The following is a 16,419-nucleotide window of genomic DNA, read 5'->3' as shown; positions in this document are numbered from 1 at the left end:
GTAAACTATCACTTTTGGATGGAGTTTATTTTACTTTCACAGTTCCCCATCTGTAAACAATGCAGGGCAGTAGGAATTTTTAGAATATAAATATATTGTATATATTATTACTTTATATTATTATTATCATTATCATTATTATTATAATTATAATTATACTATATATTTTTTTAATGTTATATCTGCAGAATGACGAACCAGTGACAGGAGGAGACAGTGCCAGCGAGGTGTCCATCTCCTGTTCCTCCACAGACGACACTGCCAGTGTCGGCCCGTCCAGCTCCAGCCCTGAGGGCAGCCAGCACCTGGGCTGCAACTGGAGCCCAGAGGAAGGTGTACGGACAGGGGCTACCACTGCAGGTCCGGACGGAGGTGGAGGAGCGGGAGAAGCTGAAGAAGAGGCCAAAGACAGAGTGACTGAGGTGCCGCGGCGCTCTTGTCTCCTCCGGAACAGCATCCGCTCCCTGTCGCCTCTTCGCCGCCACAGCTGGGGTCCCGGAAAGAACAACAGGGGAGACGGGGAGATGAACCAACGGAGGTGAGATTATGCAGAGGTTTAAATTAAAATCCATTCATCGTGATGAATGATTTCTAATTACATTGTGGATAAAGGTTAACTGATTTGGGGAGAGCAATATTAGTTCTTTGTCCAGACATTAGCAGCATGTGTTACTCTGGTGTTTGTCATCAGACGTCAGCAGACCTGATGAGTGTATTATTAGGATGCGCTGATGTCACTCCCTCTGTGCCATGTAGAGTAGTTCCTCCTGCTGTGACCAGCTGCGTTCCAATTTGTCTGATGTTTGTAGGGAGCTGCCAAAATTGTACAAACACAGATGCAGACACACAAAGAGCCAAGAGATGCACACCTCAACTTGAACAGACACTTAAAGCCACACACTTCTTCACACTCCAGCATCACGTACAGTAGTCATCAGTTAACACATATCGCTTCACACTCATGTTAGAGCAGCGGCCTGTCGATGAATGACTGCAGAGTAGTTACCTGGCAATAAAAGGCCCTTGAAACGATGTTGGAGCGAAAATAGAAAGTAACTGTTTTAGTCTCTTAGACAGCTGCTATTTTTACGACATTCAGGTACAACAGAAACAGCCATTGTCACCAAGCTTTCGTCTGTTCTCATCAATTTTATCATCAAACTCATGGCAAGAAAGCAGTCAAGCGTGTTTCCCCAAAATCTAGTCATACATTTTTTAATCTATTAGGATTGCTACTCTGGATAAATGTGATGTGTTACAACTCCTCCAACATGTTGGCGTGTGCCTCAGAGCTATATCCTCAGAATATTTATAGACCCTTCATCAGTAAAATAGATTGTTCATTTATTGATTATGCTCTTAATGACCTGCCATCCCCTCATATCCTGACTCATCTCACACATCATCCACCACTTCCTGTCTCTGTCTCATTGATCATCTGCAGTTCCATCCGTAGCCCTGGTGAGGGGAAGCCGACCTTTCACAGGAGAAGGTACCAATGAATCACAACAGTCAGTTTAGCGCTGACTTGTTGCTAGGTGACATGAAATGACAGTTTTCATGTGTGTGTAGCTTGTGTGTGTAGCTTGTGTGTGTGTGTGTGTGTGTGTGTGTGTGTGTGTGTGTGTGTGTGTGTGTGTGTGTGTGTGTGTGTGTGTGTGTGTGTGTGTGTGTGTGTGTGTGTGTGTGTGTGTGTGTGTGTGTGTGTGTGTGTGTGTGTGTGTGTGCATCTCTTTGTTTGGATCTCCCGCTTTTAATGTATGCTGGCTGAACTTGCACTGCGCTCCATCCCTGCAGGCTACCGCTCTGAAAAATGTTGCTCTTTTCACCCGCTGGAATGTGCACGATGTACTGTGGCAAATCTATGGTGGAGGTACACTGGTGTATTGTAATGCAGTGGTAACAGGCAGCCACACAGAAAGAGGGAACTCACAGGACTGTGTTGGCCAGAGACTGACAACAGAGCACTTTTCTGGTTCTAACAACTTTCTGTAGGGAATTTTTCAAAACTGTAAAGACATCAGTGGAGTTTTGAGTTCAATCCTGGAGGAGACGGTGTGCCACTGCAGTACTAGACTAGAACTAGATTGAAGATTTTTCTGCTTGTGTGCAGAATTGTTAGATGCAAGAATGACTGTGTGAAAAACTGCACTAGAGTCAAGCAGGAAAGAGGGAGGAGGCAGCCATGAGGAATGAGTCAGTGTCATCGACCCCTGTTCAATTGCTGTTCATGTGAAACCACTGACTGTGCGTCGAACCCTTCTCCACTTCCGCCTTCAAAGTTTTTAACTGTTGCAACCATCACTAAGATCTGCACCTGCGGTGGCTTTACACAGGCCTGTGCTTAAGGCTTGTGTATGCAGCACGGCTTGTGAACGTTCTGCTATGAAAGATAGCAGAGATTTTTTACTTCTTTAGGCTGAGTCAAACTATTGACCTAGACTTGTCGGGATGGTTGTTGAAGATGGAGAAAGTTTTGTGCCTGTAATTGGCCAAAGTATCCACCCTTGAGGCTGGTGATAACAGTATGTGTAGTGCAGTGTAGCTGTAGCCTAGTTCTTTGGGATAGGGAACCAAGCAACCTGTAGCAGTAAAGCCCCACAGTGGTTAGAAATTATGCATGTGAATGTGCAAAATCTGCAGGTGAAGATGTTGGGTCCGGAAGCCTTCTGGTTTACGTTTCTAGCTTGACCAATCACGATTGGGCAGGCTTTTGTATGCTCTGCAGGTTAAACAGCCAGTTTGGAGAGAGAAAGAGACGGAACCATTAAAAGTATTGCCTTGGCTATTGACTTTTTAATTGATTTGCATTCAAATACAGATAGCTGTTAATAGAGATAAGCCAAAATGTCGTCTGGACCTAAAACTCCTCCAAAAAGTATCACTATTTGTATTTTGTGTGTAAAAACGTTTAAGCTATAATAAAAACTAGTTGGATTGTAAACAATGCATGGCGAGTAGAAGACAGAGCTTGGCCATCCTACGATATCAACTGTCTACACTGGAAGCCCCAAAATAGTGGCCGTTGCCCACAGAACCTAGTTCACCATCAAACAATATATGCTCAGATACTGGATAATCTTATTTTGAGACCCGAATGAGGTACTGTGAGAGGAGAAGATCATTACAGTACAGACTGCGTCAATCATTTACTGGACTCGGTATCCGTGGTTTCCATTTGTTGTAGACTAGCCAATGGAAGAGAACAGATATGAGAGTCGATGATTTCTTAAACATTCTTATCTTGTTCTGAAATATAAGGTTTCCTGTCAATAAATTCTTATTGTTTGAATTGAGCCAAAATCAGAGCATCACCAACTCTCTCTGGATTACGTTTATTCTGATGAGCATCAACATAAAAAAGAGCTTACTGCTTCTTTAACATTTGTGTGTGCTGTGAATCCAGCTGACATACTGCAAGTGCTAACTGTGAATAGCTAATAATGACCACTAATATCAGCCGGTCTGTCATGTCATACGACCTTATGCCTTGATTGACACCGTCAGAGACCACTGCTCTCCTTGGAATGTTATCTTTCACATTCAGAATTAAAAAACAGCACTGGTCACCGCAGTAGTGGCTTCAACAGTGAGTGTTATCAGTAGACTAACATCTTGGTTTCGAGTTTACTTTACCTCTCTGGGTGTGATGTAACCATAATGCTGCAACAGGAAATATATGTGTGTGTGATGGTGTGAAATTGTCGTAGCTGTACGCTACGCTCTGAGCAGTCCTTTTGATGGCAGAACATCGTCACTCTCCTCCGACGTCCTTGCGACTCCCCACACCCGCCACTATCTGCATCCTTATTGCTCTGCCATACTCGCTTATCCACCTTCCCATCAGTCCTCTCTCCTGTCCGCCTCCATTCTTCTGCTGACTAACCGCTCCACTTCACACTCTGTCAGCATCAGCTGGTGCCCTCCCGATGTTCCTCACAGTCACGTTGTGGAAGTAGTTAGATCCCCCAGGTACAGTGTGTGTACGTGTGTGTGTGTGTGTGTTTGCTGTGTGTTTTTCTTACTTTGTCTTGCAAAGAGCACTTGACCTACTTTGAATTGGTCATATTTAAATGCTGCCTGATTTGCATTTGTCGTTGAGGGTGTATATACCCATGTGGCTGTATGACTGCCCTAGTAAGTCAGTCAGACAGTCAGAAAGACAGTCAGTCAGGGCAGTTAATCAGCCAGTCTGTCAGTCAGTCAGTCAAACAGTCAGTCACTTCCTGCAGCTGCTGGTTTTATTTATGTGTCAGCGCCGGGGACCTTCTGGCTCTGTAGGCTCGTATGTAATAATACTGGCAGCTTGGAGACCTTAATATGACAAATATAGTCAGCTGCATTCACAGCCCGGAGGTTCGGTGAGTGCTGCTCCATCGCTGGTCACTGATAATCACCAAGTCATGATTTTCTTAGTCCAGTTTAGGTTACTGATGTTTGAAGGTGCTGGACTGATGATTTGCTGGATAATGGAGTGCCATACAGAGCCACGGGCTGCAGATAGCAGAGATTTACTGCTGCAGCTTTAACTATCACCGAATCTGTCCTGAAGCAAATAGAGCTGCAGCCGGAGCCGTTGCATAGCTCATCCTGAAATGTAGCTGTAGTTTACTTCTCCATAATCATTGTATTGGATTCTTCAAGGCCTCTTATTTCCAGTCATAGATCGATGTAATTGGGTTTGTAAATCACAGCTCTCTATGTTGATGCTGATGTAGGAAATAATTTGCACCTGCTTGAGTTATAAATCTGCTGCGGAGCCCGGTGATAACTCAGCTGGCTAAACACTACGCAGGACCAGCTGTGTGTGTGTGTGTGTGTGTGTGTGTGTGTGTGTGTGTGTGTGTGTGTGTGTGTGTGTGTGTGTGTGTGTGTGTGTGTGTGTGTGTGTGTGTGTGTGTGTGTGTGTGTGTGTGTGTGTGTGTGTGTGTGTGTGTGTGTGGCTGTGTTCCCATCAACAGGTGCATGTGTGCATGTCTGTTTTTGTTTGATGCAGTACAGTAGTTGCGTGTAACCAGTAAACCTTGACAAGAACAGTGTATATTGAGGTCACCTCTGCCTGTTGCTTGTCCACACAGCTACAGCTTGGAGGGGCTCAGTGAGGTGCAAGAAGAATTGAGGGGCCCCACCCCCCAGGGGCCCCGAATCCTGGAGCCATTAAGGATGCCCCGACAATACAGCGACGACAGGGGCTCACTGGTTTCTCTGACAGAGGAGCAGGACGAGCTGGGGGAGCATGAAAGACTACAAGAGGAGGTCAGCTAACAAACACACACACACACACACAAACACACATTCTTGTTCTTATATTTGAGTGAGGACACTCATAGTCATAGTGCATTTGCCAGCACCTTACTAAAAATGTGCTCACTCAGTAAGGTCTATGCTCAAAATGCCCCCACAAATTTATAAGTACAAGTACACACACAAACTCATTAGATTTGTCCTTTAGATGCCATATCTTCATACTGTCACACAGTCGGCCCAGAGGGATCCTCAAAAAACGTCCTCAGCCTAATTCACATGAGAGGAGAAACTGATGTGTAAAGCTCGCACATAAACAAGACTCATAAACAGTTTGGGGGAAATTTCTGACTTTTCAGTTCGGGGATTAGTACGAGTTTAATAAACATTACTCTCCTCAGGGGGCTTCACTTCGCTCTCATTGAATTTAAAACAAATTGTCAACACAACGTCACAAACCATATGTTTAGTTTCCCCTTTGAGTTAATCATTCCTGTTTCCCATGAAGCGACAGGTGATGTTTTGTTCCACATCTGTCATATCTGCATAGTTTAATATAATAGTTTAATAATTTTTTGTCACTTTGTCATGTGACCTCAAACTAAACTTTGTCTCTTCCTGCAGAAATCAAGGCGTTATTGGCCTCTGCGAAATAGCTGTTCTCCCATGACCCTGCCCCTGACTAAGTCTGTATCCATGCTCGCCATCAGCCAGAGAGACATCGATGGTGAGTGACAAGCTGTGAGGCCATGATTACTGATCACGGCCAATACTTGTAACATTCCGCCCCATCAATAGATTCCTTTCTTTATACTTTTAGATTTAGTTCAGTGATAAATAACTATGCTAAACAATAACAAATTCATATGCTCCTCTTACTGTTTTACTTTAGAATATTAGATCAGTCATTTAAAATGAAGAGAAACATTGTTTTCTATCTAAATAAAAATGTAGTGAAATTAAAATCGAAAGATTCCTGTTTATTTGATCAATTATCTAGCTTAATTGGTCTCTGCACCATTTAATTTGGCAGAAATTTAAGCTTTTTCCCCATCTTGACCATTCTACCTCATATCCCCCATCATTCTTCACTGCTTCCATGAAGTTACTATTCTTTCGTAAGTAATCTGATCCTGTTCTGGTTCCTTCCTCCCTTGCTGCCTCCCACTCAGCGGTGGGACGCCTGAGACATAAGAGGCGAATTTCCTTCTCATTCAACCTTTCCCCAATCCTCACCAAATCTAAGTCTCAGTTCCTTTACGGGGATTCTTCATCTAGTGAGGATGAGGATAACTTAAGTGAGTACTGTAAAAGCACAGTAGCTGCAGTAGGAAGTAGCTGTGCTGTCGGATTCCAAACACAAGTTGTTTCCACATGTCCACCCTTTGTACGCCAATAGTTCACTAGATAGATAGCTCCAGCGGTAATTCTCTCTTTTTCCCTTTCTATGGTGGTCAGCACTGTCCCCCCATAGCAAGAAGGTTCCCAGTTTGAATCCCAGCTTGACTGTGTGGAGGGTGCATGTTATCTCTGTGGGTACATCCATACTATTACATTTTCATTTGAAGATGCAACAACTCTGCTCAGTTGAGCCAGTTGTCTGCACTACTCCAGTCTTTTAGAGCTGCTAAAACAGAGAAGATTGGAAACGCTGCTGGCCCAATTTTAATCACAGTGCATGGGTAGAAAGTGAAATGTTTGGAAAAGATGACATAGACATTCACAACCAATTGGTGATTGGGTCTTTTTGTCATGGCGTAGCTTTCACTCATTCCTCTTCTATTTCATGATCCCCTTCTAAAAAGGAAACAGCCGGCAATAGCCTTGGCTACACGTGTGGAACAACATGGATAATCAATTGCAAGCGTTGCTGACCCTGTTGTCTGTGCTAACAGCTGTCATACAGTAGAATTCTGCATTTTACAATAACAGAACTGCGTACATGCGTAGGAGATTAGCTATTGTTTGAGCAATCTGTGTACTCCGGCACACACTTGAGCGGTCACGTGGCATCCTTTTTCAGGCGTGTTAGAAGGGGATTCGAATTGATAAGGGGCCAAAATGATCGTGTGGACAGAGGTCGTTTTAGTTTCAAATGCAGTTTTTAAAAAAAAGGTAATAGTATGGATGTCTGTGTGGGTTTTCTCCGGCTACTTCCTCCCACAATCAAAAGACATGGATTAGGGTTTAGCTAGACTCTAAATTGTCCATATGTGTGATAGTAAATAAGAGTAGGTGGTGTCGGTGGTTGTTTGTCTCTGTATGTTGTTGTGATATGCTTGCGACCTGTCCAGAGTGTGCTCCACCTCAATGTCAGCTGGGATTGGCTCTAGCTCTCCAACCACCCTCAAATACTTAAAATAGTAGATAACCGATGGATTGATGTTCACACATGAGTGAAAGTATTGTGTTTATGCAGCCACTCTGGAGGTGTCAAAATATTTCTGCTACCAATCAGATTAGATGTAGACAAGGTCGGCTGAAGGAAATCTGCCACTCTGAAAAAATATATCATAACATTCAATCACAAAATACAAATAATGGATTATGTTTAATATTCTTAGAGAGTCTGCAGAAATGTACAGCCTAAACTTTGCTGCGACCTTTCCATTTGAACACTTTTGTACAGGGTGAGTGCTCTCTGTAGGATTTATGCAAGACTTGCACTTCGCCCCCAAAACAACTCGATGCTGAAGGCAAATGGAGCCCAAAAGTTCAGATCCAGCTGACTTTTCACAAGCAAACCCCTAATTACTTCCCATATTATACTGCTTGTGTGAATGTGCAATTAGTTTCTAGCAAATCCACTCGTGTAGAAAACTACCTTTCACATAGGCAGCAGGCTTTGTTTTGATAATTCCAGTTGACAACATTAAATAAGACCTTGGCATCTCTTGTCTCCCTACCTGGCCCTGTTTTTAGGTGACCTTTTTCCGAGATTAGTCTTTGGATTTGTCTCTTTGCAAAAAAATGACACATAATCAGCAGAGAAAGAGGAAAGGAATTGATCGTAAACAGTGCGGGTGAAATGAAGAAGCTCTTTCTTCCCTGCAGATAAATGTGAGCCTGTCACCTTTAGTCAAAGTCGCTGAGCCATTCCTTCCCTTTTCTTATCTGTGAGATATTTCCATTAGTGGTCTTCGTCTCCTTGACTATGTTGCTAGCAACACAGGAAGGCCAAAACTTTGCCCTCATTATCCTATTTTGGGGTTTGACTTTCTGATGCAGAGCAGGGCGAGCAATTCTTTGCATATTTCTCTGTAAATCTGAATATTTGGAATAAATGATGATGTTTATAGGGAGGCAGAGATGTTCCTTTGAAAAGAAGCATACCCATGATCAGCTGAAGCCAACTGAGTTGAGACTGGTGATTTTTTTGTGTGCTCATTTTCACTTGTTTTAATAATTTTTTTTATTTGTATTTATCCATATATTTTATAATCAGCATGAACAGTGACAGTTCAGTGTTTTCCATTAGTTAATCTAGACTGTGGCAACCCTCCATAGTTTCATAATGAACAAAAGCGTTTCTTGCTGTACACTTGCTTACACTCTGTTACCGATATAGATCAAATTCTTTGGGAAACGCTGCGGTTACTAGAGTTAGATAATCTGTAGGGGACTGTGGGTGGAGCTCGGGTAAAACAATGTAGTGGCAGCCAGCATGTCTTTGACAGAATGAGTATCATTTACTGTGGGGAAAAAATGACTTTGTATTTTCAGAGTTCATAGTCATTGGTGTTTGGCAGCCAGAGAATTTTCTGAGGCAGCGTCTAGCAGCCATTAATGGCACTGGATCTAAAGGCAGAACTGGCTTCAGGTTTTGGCCTTTATTTATCTTGCCACTCTCGTCGGAGCCAGAGACATTTTGTTGTCAGCTTCCACACAGGCTGGCCGAGGGTACCTAAAGGTGAAGTACATTGCTCAAGGGCATTATTGTGTTGCTCGTCCAGCTCTTGTAACCAGGACATGAACTGAGAGGCTTCTGGACTACAGACAGATTTGTTTTAACTATTAGTTCTGTAAGGTCGTTCAGTCACTCTAGGGGAAATCAGAACAGCACAGTGGACAGTGTATTCAACCCCTAAACAGAGATTTTCACTGTCCAAAATAGACAGAGGAAGAACCATTTCCTTCTCAGATATAGCAAATAAAAAAAACCTGTCCTGTTTACCATCCTTTCCTGTTTCTTTTCAGGTATGAGGTCGTTTTCCAGCACCTCTGGGTCCCTAGCATACAGGTCAGTCCTGCAAATACACATCACCAGAAAACAGTTATTTAGCTATGATGATTATAGTTCAATAAAGAGTCTGTGTGCATGGGCAAAATTCCATTCCACAAAACAACCATTTTCAGAATGAGAGAACAGGTATGTGATGTAAAGTGCTGCTGTTAAGGATATTGTGCATGTGTGTGTGTGTCTGTTTCAGTATATCAGAGGAGGAGCCTGGGCCTCTGCGGAGTGACACTGATGGCAAGAGTGTGACGAAAGTCAGCCGGACTTTCAGCTACCTCAAGAACAAGATGTACAAAAAGACCAGGGTGAGAGAACGTGGAGTTTTATTTAGTTATCCTTAATAAAACTGCAGCAGGACTTTGAATGTAGACAATATTTACTCTCAGTCATTATCACTCTATAGATTCTTTAATGCACCGTTCCTCAGAGCTGAGTCTCTGTGTCTGCACTTTGTTTGGTCAAACTTCTGTGTTCTTTCATGGCCTTCTCCTCCTTAAACATTTATTTGTTCAAGCAAGGATGACTGAACAACTGGCTGCCTCTCAGCCTCACACTGCTCCACATTCGTATGTGTGCACACAGTCACATTGGAAGCTGTCCTGTGCATCTTCCTCTGCTGGTCTCTGAGCAGCTCCTGTTGGGTCACCGGGGGCTATATGTCTTGCTTTAGGGCAAGTCTGTGTTTCTTGTAATGTCGCGACATTCACATTTCCCCAGTGTTTTTAGACCACAACATTTTCTTATCACAGACCTCATCTCAGGTGGAAGATGTGGTCACAGTCATCTTTCTTTTACATACAGAACAAAAGCATGTAAGGGGATTTACCTAAATGTAATTTCCCTGTGAGACTTAAGGATTGGCATAATGAATAATGATAATCCTGAACCTGTATACCTTTAAATTGCACTGATAAAAGGATCTCTGCAGGTCATCACAAATCTTAAAAACAGTAGAATTCAGTTTCCTCAAAAAATGCCTTTGTCTTAAAGGCTTAATTTGAACTTACAAAAGTAACAAATACGTAATAAGTTATAAAGGTTTTTGTCTCGAGCTGCAGGCTGTCAGGAGACATGGCTGTTAGCTAACAGTGGGACTGTTGTGACAGTACATTGTGTGCAGAGAAGACTGCGCAGTCATTCGGCGTATCCGTCATCCCTGAATTTGTCATTTTTAATTGTTTAATCCATCTTTCTATGTCCTGACAATAAGTAATTCAAGGCCATATTGCCCTACTGATTTCCATATTATTTGGTCAGTATGATTGTGAATCTAGTATCAAACAGCGTGTTTGGCAGTATTAAAAAGTCTGAAAGTCTTGAATTCACAGTTTTGAACCATGTAATTGGGGATATAAATAGTGGGTGAAATGTCTGTGGGCTTTCTGAAAATGTGTCTGCCCTTGCAAAGAGAGACTGAGGGGGGAACAGGAAGTAAAACAGGAAGATGAAGTTGCTTGTGGTTTTCTAATGTCTTCACTAACCTTGGTCGCTGCTTTGCTTTTAAAGAAACAGGGTTCTTAAGGAACACACTTACAGCTGCTCGCTTCCCGTCAAAGCTCAAGATTTTTTTATACGTCCTTTAGATTACAAGACAATTCGCAAATGTTGATGTCCTTACTGGGGTTGTTGAATTTCATCCATAATTGACTAATGTATTTAGTGACACTTAAAGTGGCCCCTCAGCAACCATCACACACCACATTCATATTTTTTTCTTTATTATATAATGTGAATAAGAAGGACAGATTTTAAAAATCTAAATCTTTTTTTATTACTGTTCTGTATTGGAATACACTACCCAGATAGAGTTTAAGCACAAATCAAAAGTGTGAGTGTTCCGGGGGAACTAGTTTGTGCTGTGTTGTCATAGTGTCTAGTTGTGTGATTACTGGACCGACGGGTCATTGCAGAAATAGCACCTCCCGTAGCCATGCAGTCATTTCCTCATTTCAGTGTTCCTGATGTAGCGTCTGTGCTGGTTGTAGCTTTAGCCGTTCGATCACATCCAGGGATGTTATGCAGGAGATTCACAGGGAGCCATAGCTTCTCGCTGAGATGGAAAAGTTGGCTGGAGGTAGGCTAACAGAACAGAAAGCTCTGCTTTCCATACTCTCTAGTTGTGCTCTAGTAATCACACAACTAGAGAGAGAGACTGTCACAATATTATCTGTTAATAGTGACCGGTGTTCCTTTCTGGGCTGAAGTGTTATTCAGCTGAAGTCATGCCTGTTACGTTATATTTCACTAGGACGTATTTTTGTTTAAATCGCTGGTTTAGATGTCACAAGTGATTATTTCTTCCGTTTTGTTCGCTTGTAGCCAAAGTGAATGTACTGAGCATCGTCCTTTGCTTCCTGTGCTTTACTAATAAGTGGAACTGTTTTTGTTTTGCTTTTGTATTTTCTAGCTACTGTGAAAAATACACTATTAAGTTTCAAGTTCATTCATAGATGTTTTTTCAGTGTGTTCCACCACTGGTTAAACAGCTGTTGCTGCAGAAACTGAGAACAAATGACAAATAAGTGTTGTAATGGCTATAAACACGTAGGCTTGCTGTCATCCAGTCTGTCTTATGGCATCCCGACTCGTCTGAACCAAACCAGCTCCAGTGTGTCAGAGCTTTGTGGTGCCCTCAAACCAAGAGGCCCAGGGCTGGTCATTAAAAGGAGCTGGAAACTCCATTTTCCCATTTCCTTTGGGTTTGGGTGGAGGCTCTGTGATGTAAATCCAAGAGAACAAGAGTTCTGTTCTTCTCGGCATCACTTCATGGGATTGTGATTCAGCCCAGTGTACAGATATGACCAACAGCCGAGGATGAATTTGTCCAACGTTGCCAAGGCAGCAGAAAGACTGCCCTGTTGTAGAAAAGGTCAAAGGTTTGATTCCCAGACATTGTGTCTCCGACAGTAGTCATGCATCCGGCAGGACGTCTCATACAATGGTTTGAATATAAGCTGAGAAAAACATGCAATTTGGTTATTAATATGGAAATATGTTTGTGCTGTTTACCAACATCTCCAAACATGCAAGTTATCCTGTAAAATGTATCAAATATGTCAGTGTTAGAGAGAAAATCCCAGACAAACATGGAGAAATGTCAAAACATGCAACATTTAAAACAGTCCCTTAATGAGACAGTTTGTTGTCAGCATAAATAATGCATCACTTAATACGCAGAGGCCCCCTGCTGTGTAGTACATCAAAGTAATAATGTTGCTCTGCTGGATTCAGATTGGAATTTAACATAAGCAACTAGTCCAATGGTGGGACATTTTCTTGATGTCTAGTAAATTAGTCTAATCTTAATTACAGTGTTATTTTTATCTAAACTTCTAATTGGCTGGAGAGAAAAAAAGTTTAAGCAATTATTGAGGTAAAGTTCATCGTGGGTGAGTGTGCTTAACTGTGATGATTCTGTGTTTGCAGGAGAAGGAGCGAGATAAGAGAGACAAAGACAAAGAAGGCAAAGAGAAGGAGAAGAAGACATTGAATGGTCACCTGTTCACTGCAGTCGGCTCGGGCCATGCAGCCCAGTGTTCCCAGTGCAGCAAAGCTATCACCAGCAAAGAGGCTTTCCATTGCTCACGTAAGAAACTTTGTTTGATTTTGATTTTTGGTATTCTCCTTTGTTGTTAACTCCTGTTGTTTCATGTCTGTTTAAAACCCATTGAATCCTGTGATCCTTTATTAATAGTATTCATTTCATCACAAATTAATTTCTAATCTGAAAACCAACCTAACTTCTCTGCACTGTTAGAAACACAACGAGGAGAAACAGAAGAAGATAGTGGAGATTGAAAACCTCCTCAGTGAACATACTGCACTGTACATCATTAGGCATAATGCTGCAGGGGAGGTCATATCAACTCACTGGGGAGGCTCAGTCAGTACATTTGCACCATGCACTTATTGCTTATTGCTCACCTATTCATATTTGTATAAAGCCGACCATTCAAAAGTTAAACTTACAGATAAATGAAATGATTATTTCGTTTGCTAGTTAATCATCTACTTACAAATTCCACATCTCTTTGTCTGTCTGTGGCTCACATTTCTCGTCAACTGTTCATATTATCGGTTTCATACTTAACATGTGTATTTTTAATGGCCTCCAAAAAATGTGGGATCTATTTAGTGAGATTTGGACATGAAATATAAGCTCAATAATAATAAACTTTGAAAGGGCGAACAGTGTCGGCTGGAAGCACCAGGCTGTTCCATCTCTCGCCTGAATAATGCAGAGGATTTGATGCTGTTGTGAAAGCGTCTGTGCATGTCCGATTCTCCGGATTTTACCCACACGTCATGCCTGAAAACGGATATATTGTTGATCATGACAACAGCGCGTCCACGATACCAACTACTGATTCTAAAGTTTAGGGTTCAGTGTACTGAGTCGAGCATCACTCAACTTTGAAAAACCGGGTGAACAGTTTTTTTGAAGCAGTCAGGTTTCTATGGACTGATTCCCACAGCAGGTCTTAACTTGCAGCCCATAAACAGCCCATTCCATACAGGAAGGTTTAGAAAAGCCACTGCTCTACAAATTGAAAATCTAAACTGCCTGCTAGGTAACACTTAAAATGCACATTCATTTATATTAAAAGAGTACCTCTAAATACACATTGTATGGCTTTTATACTAACTACTGTCTTTAAGCGGCTCATTCTAGTCTGCATCAGTTTAAGTAGTGAAAGTCCCTAAAGGCCCACTTCTAATGTCCCAGTCAGGCTTTCGTAACAGACAGAAAAACATCTTTTGCATTGTTTTCCACTGAAGCAGGAGCAGCAGCTCTGAAGAGGATGTAGATTATTGCACAAGATTTTGACGCAACCCCAGAGAGAGCCTGAAAAGGAGAAACTAGTTCTGCAATAGACAGCAGCAACACAGCGACCCTCTCGACGGTCACAATCTGCATCTGATACTTCAGGCAGATACAGCTCTCGTTGTGTTCAGGCGTTCTGATTCGGATTGTTGGAGCCACAGACATGTCGGAGGGTGTTTTCTGGAGGCTTGTGCTCGCAGATGTCTGGCTGGTGTCCATTCAGCAGACAACTACAGTGATCCTTTGTCTCAAATAGGCTTGAATTAGTTGGACATATGCAACGCACAGGAAAATGCCGCAAGACAGACCATTAAAGACAAAACACTGCAGGAATATGTTTGTAATATATATAGGAAGATATGTGGATAAAAAAACATAATTATCTAGGTAGATACTTTTATCCAAATCTTTATATTTTTTTCACTGTAATATTAGGTCCTATTTTCAAGTTATGGGGGAAATGAAAACGGATATTTTTACTCTGATAGTATCACATCCTTTTTTATACCTTTCTCACCCTCACTGTGAGCTGTGTTGATGTAATCCCAAGAGCTGGAGTGCACTATACATTTTATCATGACTATGCATTTAGTGACTTTGTGGGTTTTACTTTTGCAACGTGTGTGTTTAAAAAAACAACAACTCTCTTTTGGAAAAATGCAAAGATTCTTACAGAAAGCAGAGATTGTCCTCTTGCTTTCACTTCCTGATCAGGTGCTTCAGTTGTTTGAACAATCAACAGTTTTCTGCTTTTACAGTCCCAGTGTAAAAGCAGTAACTTCTAATGGAAAACAGACGACTCAACGGGATCAGATTACAGAGCAGATCTTATTTTAGTGCTCTTGCTTGGTGACCCTTGTTCCAAAATGGTGATTTGGGAATGTTTACATAATTGAAACGTTCCCATGCAATTCAGTTTTATGCTCATGTGTCATTCCACAGCCTCATCTCTTCCCCCCCTTCATCCATGCAAAGTATTACCTCTCGATTGCATCACATTCGCTGCTCCAGTCTGGCTTTCATTAGTGGCTATGGTGGAGTTTCCTGGCTGTCTATGAAACCCAGTCAGAATTTCTAGCCCCCACCTTTCCACAAAACCCTCAGCACCCCCCACCCCCGGCAGCCGGCTGGCTAGTATTCACCATGCATTCTGTTGCTTTTCTTTCCAGACTGTAATGCTTCTGTCCACAAGGGCTGCAGGGACGTTCTGCCTGTTTGTGCCAAGGTGAAGATGAAGGTAAATGTTCCCTCACACTTACTCCACCACCAACTCTATAGTGTTCTGTTGTCTTGCCGCCAATATTGATTTGAGCTCATCAATTATGCTTTTATGCTTTTTCTCTGGCCAGTTGCCCAAGCAGCAGTTTTCTGTCCCAGACTCCAGCTCCTTTTCTAACGTCACCATGAGGAACAAATGTGAGTATCAACGCAAAGTAGGATTCCATACGTAGTCATCATGTTCTGTAACCATTCACAGAGTAATTGTAATTTTTGAACATTCATTTGAGCCAAATTTAGCAAAAAGTTTAGTTTCTGTACATAAAACTCAATGAGCTAAACAAAAATGTTATTAAAAGTTGTTATATTAGAGATGCATGATTGAAGTATGTGATGAAATTCAAATGTAGCAAATACACAATAGACAGGCAATATAAGGGCTCCCTCAAGGATCCTTAATGGATGATTGGAGGTTTGTTGCTAACTGCACTCTGTGTCTGTCTCTGGTCCAGCTGGCGGACCAAGGGAGCGCCCCTGGTCGGCCATCTTACTCCCTGAAGATCACTCGTCGTCTCGGAGACCCACCAGCATCATGAATTACCACGGCAACCTGTCCAAGAGTTTGTCCATTAGCAACATCGCTGGGTGAGCTGGAATATGTGTCTTTGTGTGTCTGTGCATATTTGAGGTCATCTAAATAAAGTGGGATGAGGAGACTGAGGTTCCTTTTTCCATTTAAATGAAACAAAGTTAATTTCAATTGCTTCAGCTCTTGGTGTTAGTTTGCTTTCTTTTTATTTGACCACTGCCTCCACAGTGTGCCATGTTAATGTGTCTCTGTGGTCATGACTGGTTATGAAACAACACTGTTAATTAAAAACATTTTGTCATTATT

The 16,419-nt window shown here is 42.1% G+C and overlaps 1 protein-coding gene across 7 annotated transcripts in view; it reads left to right on the top strand.

Moving 5' to 3' along the window:
• LOC128439456 (A-kinase anchor protein 13) overlaps positions 1-16,419 on the top strand; it is a 113,475-nt gene that overhangs the window by 71,623 nt on the left and 25,433 nt on the right. For 5 of the 7 annotated variants that reach the window (XM_053421935.1, XM_053421934.1, XM_053421931.1 and 2 more), the window contains exons 12-21: positions 189-538; positions 1,445-1,492; positions 5,079-5,256; positions 5,869-5,971; positions 9,442-9,484; positions 9,675-9,786; positions 12,908-13,067; positions 15,476-15,543; positions 15,656-15,722; positions 16,037-16,169. In XM_053421935.1, the coding sequence (XP_053277910.1) occupies positions 189-538; positions 1,445-1,492; positions 5,079-5,256; positions 5,869-5,971; positions 9,442-9,484; positions 9,675-9,786; positions 12,908-13,067; positions 15,476-15,543; positions 15,656-15,722; positions 16,037-16,169 (1,262 nt within the window). The remainder of the gene's footprint in view (positions 1-188; positions 539-1,444; positions 1,493-5,078; positions 5,257-5,868; positions 5,972-9,441; positions 9,485-9,674; positions 9,787-12,907; positions 13,068-15,475; positions 15,544-15,655; positions 15,723-16,036; positions 16,170-16,419) is intronic. The other 2 variants (XM_053421932.1, XM_053421933.1) reach the window with 2 other exon arrangements.

Source organism: Pleuronectes platessa, chromosome 1 (assembly GCF_947347685.1).
Source record: "Pleuronectes platessa chromosome 1, fPlePla1.1, whole genome shotgun sequence".
Classification (NCBI taxonomy): domain Eukaryota; kingdom Metazoa; phylum Chordata; class Actinopteri; order Pleuronectiformes; family Pleuronectidae; genus Pleuronectes; species Pleuronectes platessa.
Note: the sequence above shows the minus strand (reverse complement) of the source record. Positions and strands in the feature narration are given on the sequence as shown.